The sequence below is a fragment of the Esox lucius genome, chromosome 24 (genome assembly GCF_011004845.1).
Source record: "Esox lucius isolate fEsoLuc1 chromosome 24, fEsoLuc1.pri, whole genome shotgun sequence".
NCBI lineage: Eukaryota > Metazoa > Chordata > Actinopteri > Esociformes > Esocidae > Esox > Esox lucius.
In genome coordinates, this window is record NC_047592.1 from 28136609 (window position 1) to 28151371 (window position 14763).

At 40.5% G+C, this 14763-nt stretch overlaps 2 protein-coding genes across 2 annotated transcripts in view; both read right to left on the reverse strand.

Annotated features, from left to right (window-relative positions):
• Positions 1-4193: 4193 nt before the first annotated feature.
• Positions 4194-8883, reverse strand: LOC105006357 (glycoprotein hormone beta-5-like). The gene is made up of 4 exons (XM_010864842.3): positions 8668-8883; positions 8475-8528; positions 7736-7940; positions 4194-4641 (listed from the first exon to the last, which is right to left on the reverse strand). The coding sequence occupies exons 3-4, from the start codon at positions 7931-7933 to the stop codon at positions 4453-4455; spliced, it is 387 nt and encodes a 128-aa protein (XP_010863144.1). The 5' UTR covers positions 7934-7940; positions 8475-8528; positions 8668-8883; the 3' UTR covers positions 4194-4452.
• A 1445-nt stretch (positions 8884-10328) lies between these two features.
• ppp2r5b (protein phosphatase 2, regulatory subunit B', beta) overlaps positions 10329-14763 on the reverse strand; it is a 73738-nt gene continuing 69303 nt past the window's right edge. The window contains exons 9-13 of the mRNA XM_010864831.5: positions 14669-14719; positions 14209-14328; positions 13657-13784; positions 13293-13394; positions 10329-13154 (exon numbers count right to left, since the gene is read on the reverse strand). Of these exons, the coding sequence (XP_010863133.1) occupies positions 12950-13154; positions 13293-13394; positions 13657-13784; positions 14209-14328; positions 14669-14719 (606 nt within the window). The 3' untranslated portion in view covers positions 10329-12949. The remainder of the gene's footprint in view (positions 13155-13292; positions 13395-13656; positions 13785-14208; positions 14329-14668; positions 14720-14763) is intronic.

The following is a 14763-nucleotide window of genomic DNA, read 5'->3' on the forward strand; positions in this document are numbered from 1 at the left end:
GTTTTCTTCATTTGCTCATTCTGACTGTAGAAGAGGTTGTAGCAGTATGTCAGCTTAGTTAGCATGCTAACTTAGCATTAGCGAACGTTTTAGCATTGTGTCCTTGCGTAACGCTAACTTGTTGAAAAGACAAAGAAAGGATTTGTGTTTTCAACAGTTTTATAAGTATTATTATTAGTATAAAATGGCAAAACGTAAAAACACTTTTACTAAATGTAGCCATAGTCCGTTATGGTTATCAAACGTTGGATAGCTGAGTTACCAGACAACAAAGGACGAATGCTAACAACAGGCTAATGCTAACGCAAGTACAGTCTGGTAAGTAATATCTAATAACCTATTTATCATGAAATAATGTAATACAAATGTGACCATTATAGATATTGTCTGCTTTGCGTATTTGGAATGGGAGATCTGTTTCACATGGCTGTGTGTGGTCTGAATTCAATCATATAGAAAATAATTATGGGTGTCATAATCATATTGTCCTGTATGCACATAAGGTGAATTATTATTTAATAGTTCTGTTCACTTTTATTGTGATACAATGCATATTTGTGTAAGAAAAAGGGTTTGAAAAGTGTTTTTGGAATGTTTTTGGGTTGAGGTACCGGGGTGGTTGATTTCAATGAAAAATTGTGTCAAAAACATGTTGGACAAAAGGCAAATTATTTCATTTTTCTGTTCACATTCATTGTGAAGCCTTTTCTTACACAAATGTGCATTGTGTTTGCACAGAACATTTGTATTGGGAGTATCACTCCATATGGGTGTGTTATGGTCAGAATTCAATGATATATAGAAAAAATCTGATTTTGCTTATGAAATTATTTACTTAATTGTGCATTTTCCCCTAAAACAGTACCTTACAAGAACATTAACATGCAAGCTTATATTAGCTGAGGTAATTTGGAATAATTTGATGCCAAATACACAATGATTGATTCACATTACATATTGTTTATGAGCCCAAATATAAAAGTAGTGACACCCAAACATTTTAAGCGTAGTACTCAGAGGGTTAAAGTGACTCTGATTAATCACAAATAAAGTTCAGCTGTTCTAGTAGGATTTTCTTGACATTTTCTTAGTTGCATCTCAGAGCAAAAGCCATGGTCCGCAGAAAGCTTCCAAAGCATCAGAGGGATCTCACTGTTGAAAGATATCAGTCAGGAGAAGGGTACAAAATAATTTCCAAAGCATTAGATATACCATGGAACATAGTGAAGACAGTCGTCAACAAGTGAAGAAAATATGGCACAACAGAGACATTACCAAGAACTGGACGAGAAGAAAACTGGTCAGTGAGGCTTCTAAGAGGCCTACGGCAACATTAAAGGAATTGCAGGAATTTCTTGCAAGTACTGGCTGTTTGCTACATGTGACAACAATCTCCCCTATTCTTCATATGAATGGGCTATGGGGTATGGTGGCAAGACAGAAGCCTTTTCTTACAAATAAAAACACCCAAGCCTGTGTGAAGTTTGCAAATACAAACATCAAGTCTCCCAAAAGCACATAGGAATATGTGTTATGGTCTGATGAAACCAAGGTTGAACATTTTAGCCATAATTCCAAAAGGTATGTTTGGTGCAAAAACAACACTGCACATCTCCCAAAGAACACCATACCCACAGTGAATCATGGTGTTTTGCTTCAGCTGGAAGCTGGGCCTAAGGGTGGAGGGAATAATGAACAGTTCCGAATACCAGGCAATTTTGGCACAAAACCTTAAGGCGTCTGTTAGAAAGCTGAGGAGGAAGTTCACCATTCAGCATGACAACAACCCAAAGCACACATCCAAATCCACAAAAGAATGGCTTCACCAGAAGAAGATTAACATTTTGGAATGGCAGAGACAGAGCCCAGACCTAATCCAATTGAACATCTGTGGGGTGATCTGAAGAGGGCTTTGCACAGGAGATGTCCTCGCAATCTGACAGATTTGGAGCGCTTTTGCAAAGAAGAGTGGGCAAATATTGCCATGTCAAGATGTGCCATGCTAATAGACCTACCCAAAAAGACTGATTGCTGAAATAAAATCAAAAGGTGCTTCAACAAAGTATTAGTTTAAGGGTATCCACACTTATGCAACCAGGTTATTGTGAGTTTTTATTTTATCTCAAAGATTCCAGTTTGTTTTTCAATTGAATTCTTAACGTTATACAGTGGAGAGAACAAGTATTTGATACACTGCCGATTTTACAGGTTTTCCTACTTACAAAGCATGTAGAGGTCTGTACTTTTTATCATAGGTACACTTCAACTGTGAGAGACGATATCTAAAACAAAAATCCAGAAAATCCCATTTTATGATTTTTAAATAACTAATTTGCATTTTATTGCATGACATAAGTATTTGATCACCTACCAACCAGTTAGAATTCCGGCTCTCACAGACCTTTTAGTTTTTCTTTAAGAAGCCCTCCTGTTCTCCACTCATTACCTGTATTAAGTGCACCTGTTTGAACTCATTACCTGTATAAAAGACACCAGTCCACACATTCAATCAAACAGACTCCAACCTCTCCACAATGGCCAAGACCAGAGAGCTGTGTAAGGAAATCAGGGATAAAATTGTAGACCTGCACAAGGCTGGGATGAGCTACAGGACAATAGGCAAGCAGCTTGATGAGAAGGCAACAACTGTTGGCGCAATTATTAGAATATTGGAAGAAGTTCAAGATGACGGTCAATCTCCCTCGGTCTGGGACTCCATGCAAGATCTCACCTCGTGGGGCATAAATGATCATGAGGATGGTGAGGGACCAGCCCAGAATTACACGGCAGGACCTGGTCAATGACCTGTAGAGAGCTGGGATCACAGTCTCAAAGAAAACCATTAGTAAGACACTACGCCGTCATGGATTAAAATCCTGTAGCGCATGCAAGGTACCCCTGCTCAAGCCAGTGCATGTCCACGCCCATCTGAAGTTTGCCAATGACCATCTGGATGATCCAGAGGAGGAATGGGAGAAGGTCATGTGGTCTGATGAGACAAAATAGAGCTTTTTGGTCTAAACTCCACTTGCCGTGTTTGGAGGAAGATGATGGATGAGTACAAAGGGGACAGGACGACTGCACTGTATTGAGGGGAGGATGGATGGGGCCATGTATCGCGAGATCTTGGCCAACAACCTCCTTCCCTCAGTAAGAGCATTGAAGATGGGTCGTGGCTGGGTCTTCCAGCATGACAGCGACCCGAAACACACAGCCAGGGCAACTAAGGAGTGGCTCCGTAAGAAGCACATGGGGTGGCCTAGCCAGTCTCCACACCTGAACCCAATAGAACATCTTTGGAGGGAGCTGAAAGTCTGTAATGCCCAGCGACAGCCCCGAAACCTGAAGGATCTGGAGAAGGTCTGTATGGAGGAGTGGGCCAAAATCCCTGCTGCAGTGTATGCAAACCTGGTCAAGAAATACACTGTAATTGCAAACAAAGGTTTCTGTAGTGGGAGGGTACTGAAGTGGGAGTGCCAAACATTTTTGATTTGATGAAAAAATTACAAGAGACAACTCACATTGTAACCCTTCCATGTCCTACTGAGGTATTTTCAGTATTTCCTGGTTGAACAAGTACCCCTCCTGCCCAAGGCTCTACAAAAATTGGCCATTTAAATATCACAATATAGTGTCATATGATATCCATTTCTGGAACAAAATCTTTTTGATCAGAGCTGACTCAAAATATTATGCCTGGACATTGGAAAGACTCACAAATAGACATCTTTGTTATCATTTTGTACTTTATTGAGGAAAGTTGCATTTATTTTCCTTAGTTTTATTCAGGTTTAACCTTTGTGAAACATGCTTGGGACAGTCACATAATATGAGCTTTTACATGTTTGGTTGAACATTTTTGAAAAATTAAGTGATGATTTGCATGTTCAGTATGTTCACATAAAGTTGCATGTTCTGAACAATATAAAGGTATTTTTTATTTTTTTGTCTTGTTGAACATACAAAATGTATTATAAAGGAGGGATGTGATCAGTATAATATTGAAATACCACTCCGGAAATAATTAAGAGACCACTGCACCTTTTTCTTTCCTTTCCAAAAAAGTTGAAAAGGAATGTTTTGAGTGAGGAACTGAAGTGTTCAATTTGCAGTGGTCTCTTAATTTTAAACCTTCTGTTCCTCACTCAATATTTTACTTTTACTTTTTTGGAAAGGAAAAGTTGCAGTGGTCTCTTAATTTTTTCCAGAGCTGTATACTGTAATTTTTCAGGCTTTAATTTTTTGATAGAGACAACAGGAAAATATATTTTTTTGCTGAAAGCGCAAGTTGGCTTCAAACCTATGCTGCTGCAACACATGCTCTTGTTGCAGTGGCCAATACGAACAAACCATCCTAAGCCACAGTATCGTTGACAACATGATGCTAATATTTTGCTGTTTTACCCGCACAACACACAAGAACACTCTCATATCTCCCTCTGTTCACTACAATCAGAATGTCTCACACTCTGTGTCCTCCGTGGAGCAGACGGTACAGTGGCACTGCAGAGCCACTGGATAGGGGTAGAGCGGGGAGACGTGAGGCAGGCAGCCAGGCAGACGGGCCATCAGGTAGCGGGTACGCCCATAGGAACACACACGGTGGTGCCGCTGGATGTATGGAGGCTCTGGGAGCGGCTTCTATAGGACGACAGGACAGTATGAATAGAATGGGAGTCCCCATTCATGTCATTGATAGCATGATGGTTACACTGGTGGCCATTGCATGTAGAGAAAAGCAAAAAGTAGAACCTTACGATGGATGGATTTTAATGTCTGTGTTAAGTTCCAGCTTCGCCGTTGTATCGGAACTTGTTTCTAAATCTGCTCACTGCTTGTCCCGCATAACTGCTTATACCTCGGAATTCCACAGAGCTTGAACCTCAAGGCTAATACTATATAGTGTTGGGGTGAATCTGACCACAGTAATGACTTATGCATGCAACTAGACTGTCAAATAAATCTCTGAAATGGATCTCCAAACAAAGCTGTCTGAATGACTCTCCAACACTAAAAGTATGTTAAAATGAGGTCTAACTTGCTAAAAAACTAAATATAACTTTAGCTTTGTAGTACTGAGCTTAAAACAAGGAGAATCTGAAAGTGTACCTACAGTGGGGAGAACAAGTATTTGATACACTGCCGATTTTGCTGGTATTCCCACTTACAAAGCATGTAGAAGTACATTTTATCATAGGTACTCTTCAACTGTGAGTGACGGAATCTAAAACAAAAATCCAGAAAATCACATTGTATGATTTTTAAGAAATGTATTTGCATTTTATTTCATGACATAAGTATTTGATACATCAGAAAAGCAGAACTTAATATTTGGTACAGAAACCTTTGTTTGCAATTACAGAGATCATACATTTTCTGTAGTTTTTGACCAGGTTTGCACACACTGCAACAAGGATTTTGGCCCACTCCTCCATACAGACCTTCTCCAGATCCTTCAGGTTTCGGGGCTGTCGCTGGGCAATACAGACTTTCAGCTCCCTCCAAAGATGTTCTATTGGGTTCAGGTGTGGAGACTGGCTAGGCCACCCCAGGTGCTTCTTACGGAGCCACTCCTTAGTTGCCCTGGCTGTGTGTTTCGGGTCGTTGTCATGCTGGAAGACCCAGCCACGACCCATCTTCAATGCTCTTACTGAGGGAAGGAGGTTGTTGGCCAAGATCTCGCGATACATGGCCCCATCCATCCTCCCCTCAATACGGTGCAGTCGTCCTGTCCCCTTTGCAGAAAAGCATCCCCAAAGAATGATGTTTCCACCTCCATGCTTCACGGTTGGGATGGTGTTCTTGGGGTTGTACTCATCCTTCTTCTTCCTCCAAACACGGCGAGTGGAGTGTAGACCAAAAAGCTCTATTTTTGTCTCATCAGACCACATGACCTTCTCCCATTCCTCCTCTGGATCATCCAGATGGTCACTGGCAAACTTCAAATGGGCCTGGACTGACGGGGTAGTGTGTTACTAATGGTTTTCTTTGAGACTGTGGTCCCAGCTCTCTTCAGGTCATTGACCAGGTTCTGCCATGTAGTTCTGGGCTGATCCCTCACCTTCCTCATGATCATTGATGCCCCACAAGGTGAGATCTTGCATGGAGCCCCAGACTGAGGGAGATTGACCGTCATCTTGAACTTCTTCCATTTTCTAATAATTGCGCCAACAGTTGTTGCCTTCTCACCAAGCTGCTTGCCTATTGTCCTGTAGCCCATCCCAACCTTGTACAGGTCTACAATTTTATCCCTGATGTCCTTACACAGCTCTCTGGTCTTGGCCATTGTGGAGAGGTTGGAGTCTGTTTGATTGAGTGTGTGGACAGATGTCTTTTATACAGGTAACAAGTTCAATACATACAATGTGATATTCTGGATTTTAGATTTTTTTTTAATTACAGACCTCTACATGCTTTGTAAGTAGGAAAACCTGCAAAATCAGGTGTATCAAATACTTGTTCTCCCCACTGTACTGTATCAACTGTGCTGTGATAAACTGAATCACCTCAAATGAATTTACAACAAATACATTCCATTGCCTGAGCCATATCGATTGGCATAATTTGAAAGAACATTCTACATTACATATTATTACATCAGTAAATGGATCAATAGAATATAGACCATGGAGATAGAAGGCACACAGTCCAGAACTCTGATTAAACAATGTACATTTGTCAAATCTGTCACAATTGTCCAATGTGGTCTGACTTGGGATTTCAGATTTGGGTTGTTCATGCTACATAACATTTAGAAAAAAATATTCTCATGTTTAAAAGCATTTACTGCTAAATATTACCTCCTGTTTGTACTTGACGCACAGAAATGAAGATGGTAGTCAAAGTTGTATTAAGGTGTTTTCCAGTCAATTGGTGGCAATGACATTAAGAAATATTGGGATTGATATCCATAGACATATTATCAATGCATGTGACTGTATTATGCATGTGACAAATAACCAAGTGACTGTATTATTCCATGGGGATTAACTTAATGAGTAAAGTCTTTGTCCTTTTTTTGATTGTAGCAAATAAATATGTTCAAAGCTTTGGCTCCAAGTGGAGCAGTGATTCTGCCATTTGATCATATTAAACAAAATATTTGTCAATTATATCCAAGCTTGTTTGTAATGGAGTGGCTTGGACTACCATTGATGGTGCTATACAATTGGTACCTCTTATATACCTCAAACGGTTTGAACGTTGTCAAGGAGGGTGGTCACAAAACAGAGGACCCAAGTTTGTGCCCAGTGAGGGGTGAAGCGAACTGTCAGGAAGGAAGCTATACTTTTAGTAACAGCACACGGGATGTCGGTTTCGCTGGTGCCGTGACCCGGATGATAACTTGAACTCATGCTTGCAGGTTCCATGTTCTTACCAACTGAGCTACAAATGACCAGCATTGGCCAAGATAGGGTTCCCATTTGGAAATTCTTTCCCTGGCCCATAATAACAGTTGAGCTTGCAGATTCATGACCTACCACAGGGAGTTGCTAGAGGGCCTTTTAAAAATAAACCACCGCTGGGCAAGGCTCAGGCAGTTTGACCCATGGCCAAGTTTTAGTCCTCTGTCCTTGTCATCTTCTCAAAACCCTTTAGATAAGAAAGCAGGAGGTACAGTGTGACCCTCTCCTCTAACCTCTATTTGATTGGCTAGACAAAGAGAAGTCAGTTGAGTAACAGCTTAGGGGTGTTTATGTGTGTGTGTGTGTGCTTGGGTGTTATGGTTATATACCTCCCACGTGTTGCACCGGCCCCAGCAGGCCTCGGTGTCAATACGGAGGCTCTTGCATCCAGGCTTCTGTGCCATGAAGGAAAACTCCCGCACCGTGCAGCCACGGAAACTACTGTGCAGCTGGGATATCACTGCAACGCAAAGGCCTGCGCCGACCAACACAAGGAGGGTCAGAGAGAGGGTGGTGCGTAGCAGCATCCTAAAACTGAAAGCGATGTGTGTAGAGACAGACAGAGAGGGAAATAAATGGAGAGAAAGATAGAGTGGCAATGTTGGGAAAGGTCTGAGGACTTAACCCATTTAAATGCATACATCACATTTGCATCTGGTTCATAACATCTGACTGGCCACATGAAAATCACATAATATAATCAGTTCAATCATACATCATATAAGACAAGTGGGTCAAACCAAAGCCATTTAAACAGACTGCTGTACTGTATAGCAATATTTTTAAATAAATTCTGTTCTGAGACTACAATCTAGAACTCCACCTAGCGTTGATCCTGACTCCTGAACGGCTTACAGAGTGATTCTGCTAAGTCTGAGTAAGAAAATACGGTGATAACTTATTTTAATCATAATGGGTTTCAAACATAGATGTTAGTCAGTGATAAGCCTACTATTATTTATTATGTACATTTGGGGTAAAATGTTTACGTTTAAATATTTTTAACATTTACATAAGCAGATAGACATACGTTCAAATATCAGGTCTTGGTCACACGCATATATTTACCTGAAAACGTCTTTGTTGGTAACGGCAAGGCTGGTGGTCCAACTGCAAAAAAACCTGGAGTGACGTGCGTGATGCCAAGAGACATCACGCGCCGCATCCATTAAGATTTGAATAACAGATGAATAATTAAAACATTTCCCAAATATTGTCAACAAACAGATAATCAGTAACATCGAAGGCAGCCTAAACAAACCTGTTTGGTAGCCCAAAGTCCAGTTGAATAATAATTAATTATTAAAAACCAATCTTGGTTCATTGTACTCCAATGGATGGTCCGAATATGTGCTCTCTCTGTCTGAACGGAACGTATTCCTTGTTGTTTTAAGTCCGATTAAATTGGACGGACACTCTGACATCATAGCAATTATAACAATATGCCATAAAACTTGGCGACTCCCTGGAAAACGGATGGCGGTGCTTGTCAATATTGTCTTAACCCCTACATCTGGTAAGAGAATATGTACTAAAGCTAATCTGGTTCTTTCTCTCTCTTTGACTTCTCAACTTTGCCGAAATCATTCACTGGCCTGGGATTGTTACTCTATTCTGTTATAGACCATAACTTAAAATACTACTGATCCTTAAGAAAAAACTGTATTTTCCACACTTTCCTGATCAAGCAGGCTAAGTATAGAAAATGTCTGAAAATATGTATTAAAAACTGTGTCTCTGTATTTCAGCACTTGGAATTAGAAATTCTATGATTTTAATGCTGTCAAATTTACAGCATGTTTTTGGATACCAAAAGTATTCAGACAGAACAACATTATATGCAATAAAGTAGTTGTGTATATTTCTTGGATTGCATGTCCTTTGATTGCCATTTCTACAAACAATATCCATCAGAAGATGCTATCTTCTCTGGTGTTTCTCTGCTAGACCTGTACATCTGTGATCTTCGGTTCCTGCTTGTTTCATGGCCTTTTTGCCTTCACTCATCTTCAGCTTGTGAAAGGCATACACAATTGTTTCAGACAGAGTAAACTAGTTGGTCAGAAATTCCACTTTTTCTGCCTAAAAAGTCCTAGTTAGCTATGGCATGTGTTTGGTAAAACTGTTGTGCTACAGGACATGATGTAGTGCTCTGCAATATGTTGTTCATCCTACCATGTCAGCAGTTACATAATCAGTGACGACAAGTGAGTCAGTTTCAGTGACATGTTAATCTTTGCCTCCACAACACCTTTTTCCATAACTCTGCAGGCTATTTTTGGTAATTATTTGGACACTTTTTTAGGCTAACCAGTTGGTCATCCACTGCAGAAATCTTCTTTGGTCTACCAGGCCTTCATTTGCCATTGCTGAACTCACCAGTGCTTTCATTCTTCTTCTAAATGTACCAAACACTTGATTTTGGCCTAATGTTTTGGCTATATATCAGATTTTTCTTCCTCATGATAGCCAGCTTGACTAATTTGCTCCTGATGTTGTCAGACCCGAGCAACCAAATTAAAATGCAAATACAAAGCCTACAATCAAGACTAGGCATAGACTGCTTTCTTTTTCATGCAGTTATGATGCAAACAAACAAACCTGCCTGATGAGACAGACATAAAGCAAATTGTCCAAATACTTTTGGTACCTAAAAATAGATGTGTTGTCATTCCTAAATGGTTCATCATGGATGATAAATACTGTAATAACTGTATCATTTCAAATAGAAATCACTAGAATATTTAGCCAAAAGACAAACGTGTCACTGTCCAAACTCTTTTAGAGTTGAATATATCAAATATCGACCTTAAACTGTGTATGTGCCATATAACGTAGATGGAGTGAATAGTAACAAAAGAGCATGTTGCTTTCAAAATCAGTAATAAACCACAAGACACAAATAAGACACACAGGCTCCTCCATTGTTTTCTCAAAGTGAAGTTAATTTAGCACATCAGCATTTCCTTTCTACAACCCTAGTTGAACTTGACTATACATTCATCTCCCCAGCTTTTGGTCCCTGGAAAAAAAATACATTGTCATCATCAATCGTTTCTATGTTTCTGAGTATGGATAGCCTACAGACCAGACCAGGAGGACAGTGCAATTCTAGTTTAGTGATGCTACGTATGCATACATATTCAATCCATTATTCCATAATTATTGCCGTTCTATAGTTCTACTAAGTGACTTAAGGGAGCCTCTTCTCTCCTCTGATAAATCGAGTTCTAATTCCAAAATGTCCTGAATTCCCAAATTCTGGAATTCCTGGAATTATTATTTTAGATCTAGAACGGAATATTTAAAAGGAAAGTTCTCATACTGACTGACACAGGGGGCAATTATGGTTAAGCAAACATCATAAAGTGAATTTTAAACATAGTGAGTTTTTCCCCTACTTGTTCCATTTTTGTTTTGTTGAAAATTAAAAAACAGTTATAAGAGTGCTGGTTTGGTTGTCTTGGTAACAAGATGCCAGCAGAACCTCCAGATTAACAATCAATCAAAAGTGTTACATTCTGATTCAAACCCTGTTCCAACGAAATGAAAGGAAGAGAGAGAGGAAAGAGAGATCAATGCCACCTCTCTCCATCTATAACTCTGTCTACACACATCTCCTCACTGTTTTACTTGTAACTGACACACACACACACGCACACACGCACACACTCACACACATGCCACGCATACACAAAAACTTCCACCACCTCTCCATCTCACTTCCATACAGACACACAAACATACACCCAAATTCTCATCTTAAGACCTTTGCAATGATTCCAGAGATTAAATAAAAAATAAATGTTCTAATATCAGATATCAACAAAATGGACATACAAAAATGTAACCAGAAATATGTAAACAAATTCAAAGTCATTTCATCAAATCAATGAATCATAATAATAATTCACAGCAGTACAGTAAGACAGTGTGATATTAAGGACAAAATTCAAAGTGGTACACTGAGCCTGCACCCCAAACGTCACCTTATTCCCATAGTGCCCTTTTTTTCTTTTCTTTTCAATAAAAGCACTATGTAGGAAGCAAGGTGCCATTTCAGACACAAAGACACCCGGTCTATACCCCTCTACACACATTATTTGAAACAAATGAGAATATTGCTAAAAGAATGTGGTTTTCTGACTCTCCTCTCCCACCTTCAAATATGAACTGACAAGAATAATGACACATCAGAACATTATTTTAGTATAGCAGCTTAGGGGTCAGCCCAAATCATACACCGTGTTTGGCTTTAATGGCTCCCTAATATCTAAAAAGTAAACTACTTTTGACCAGGGCTACCATAGGGCTCTCGTCAAATATAGTGCACTACACAGGGAAAAGGGTGCCACTTAAGATGCAAATAAGGGACCCTATCCCTTATATAAAGCACTACTTTAGGCCAGTAGTAATGCTCTACAATATGGATAAAGAGGAACCATACAGACATACCAAATCAGATTATTTTTGATTGATCTCATTGATCAAAATACCAATTTGGCCATACAAAGTTTATCTAATCATGGTTAACAGGAAGTCCTGCCTCTTCACATGAAAAAAAAGTCTAAAAGTTTTGTATCTCTTGATGCTTTGAGGAAATTATTTCTACTACTTTTCAATTTTTTTATGGGAAGAGCTGGGGCATCTGTTAAACAGTAAATATACTTCTGTTGACGGAGTGGATCAGAAATGTGAATTGGGCTACAGTAGGCTGCGTTAACATAGGCAGCCCAATTCTGATATTTCAGAATAGATTGAATGTAACTGGTAAAATTCCAGTTAGTGGAAAAATTATCATAGCTTGGCTGCCCGTGTAAACGTGGCCATAGTGGACTACATTGTGCCGGTAGTGCACTAGTTCTGTAGCGCTTAAGGTGCGATTTGGACTGTGCTCTAGTTCTGCTAAAGCTTTTGAAGTGCTACACTAAAGATTCGCCCACCAACACTATAATATTCATAAAAACATCAGAAGTTGGAGAAGTAGAGTAAAGAATAGAAGAAGGAACAATATTATTTACTTCATCATCATCATCATTCCTCTTCATCTTTTGGGACGGTAAAAAGTCCTTTGTTGGAGAGAGCCAGGAAATCGGTTCCACATCAAAACCTAAACAGCTAGAACCAGCACCAATGGGCCTGTGTGTGTGTGTGTGTATATGTGTGTGCGTACGTGTGTGTTTGCGTGTGTGTGATAGACTCAGAGAGGGAGAAAATTAAAGATGTTTGTGATAGACTGTGTGTGCAGGGGTGTTTGTGTATGTGTGCGTGTGTGTGTGTAGTCTTGCAGTCAGTGTGTAGAGGACTGGGGTGATGTTATAACAAAGATGTTTGCACATGTGTGTATACAGTATATATTTGTGTGTGACTGTTCAGGTGTACATTCTTGGACTGTGTGTTTAAATGCGTGGGTCCGCTCCTTTGTGTAAGCATGTTTGTTTTTGAGGGTGTGTATTTGTCTGCATGTATGTGCTTCTATGTCTATACCATCTATCTCTCTGTGTCCTCTTTCTATGCTGGTACTGATACTCCGCTGTCTGGTTCTAGGTGGTAGAAGGGGCTCCGCTGAGATCAAGGTCTGGATGCTCAGGGAGTGCCGTCTGTGGGGAGGAGGGCTGGGCAGACTCCCCTCTCTCCTGGAGGTTCTTCTGATTGCGGCTGGCCTCCCCCAGGGTCTGCAGCCGTCGCTCCTGTTGTTCCTCAAGCCCCCGCCACAGCTCAGTGCGCTCACGCTCCCTCTTCATCTCCCTGTAGGTGAGTTGGGATGGACGAGAAAGAGGGAGGCAAATAGGGATGTTTTGTCAATCAATGGAATGTAGCGAACTGCATTGGGAGCGAGGAGGAGTAGTACCAGGCTGTTGCACTCACGGACACACACGCACTCACTTCTGCTTCTCCACTTTGTACGATGCAGTGAGGTCATCAAAGAGCTTGCTGTTCATCTCCATGAAAGTTTTCAGAACGTTGTAGATCAGTGAGACTATCGTCCTACAAAAAAAGAGAGAGATGAATGGAGAGGAGGTTGAAGGTAGAGAGAGGGAGGACAGGAGGAAGGGAGACACATGGAAGGAAGGAGGAGGATAAAGATGATAGAACAGAGAGATGAAGGGATCAGAGGGAGAAATAAAGGAAGGAGAGCGAGATAGCGAGTGACGGAGTGTAGGATGGTAAGAGAAAGCAAGTTGGGTTGTTCTTATCTGCAGATATTCCCAGGGTTCAAACCAAATTAAATAGGTTAATGGTCACTCACTGGTTCCAGTGCTCCTTGGACACCCTGTAGAGCGTTGCGAAGACCAGTGGTAGAATCACCTGACAGTTCTCCTCTATCAGAGACAGGATGTACTCATTGTTCCAGAAATACAAAGCCCTCTCCGCTACCTATTACAGGGAGGGAGTGAGGGAAGGAAGGAAAGAAAGAGAAAGCAGGTGGGGGGTTGGAAGGAAATGGAGAAGGTAAGGGAGAGAGGGATGACGAAAGGGGCATTATTGTCTAGATAATTTGTCTTCATGATCCAGTTGCTAGGTCTTAGAGTGTGCCATGTTTTGAAGACTTCTGCCTCCAGTGCACATGTACTGCTGCAGCATGGATTTGAATCTGGCCCACCGTTCTATTAGCAATAAACTCTTCTAAATTTTCTAAACCAGTATCTCTATCAAAATAAAGCATGGAAAAGCAAACAGTACAAAAAAGTTCTCAAATTATAAGGTTTGTCCTGCCCAAGTGTGAAGGGCCTAAATGTGTGAGCTGAAGATGAGATGCATGCAGCAATCGGTGAGTTTGTAGGTATGTGTGTGTGTATACCTGGAAGTGTGGGCTGGAAATGCAGGCAGATATCTGTTTGAAGAGAGGCTCCTGAACGCGAATAAACTGAGACGGCTCGATCACATCTAGTATCTCCTCTATCTCACCTAGGAACATCACCTAGTTGAATACGCACACATACATACAGATGAAGAGAAAAACACACAATGAGATAATACCAAAATACGTACACAAAAATAAAACCCTCATCGTACACATGCTCACACACTTGTTTTGTTATACTTTAACCCACTCTTAATTCTAACCTTAAACATAACCCCACCTTCTAAATCTAACCAGTAATTCCTATTCTGTCCTTATACCTCATTAGAACCTTAACCTTTACACCAACCCCAAATAAGCTTATTTCTTAAAAGTGACTATATTTGTGAGGACATCCTCTCATAAAAAGGGTAGTAGAACATGAGTACAAGTGCACACACACACACACACGTCTCACCTCCTTCTGGGTGCATGTTTTGGGCCAGTACTTGAGCAGCCCTCTTATGATCTGAAGAGAAAAAAACAGACAAAATTCAGCAGGTCACAATTTTA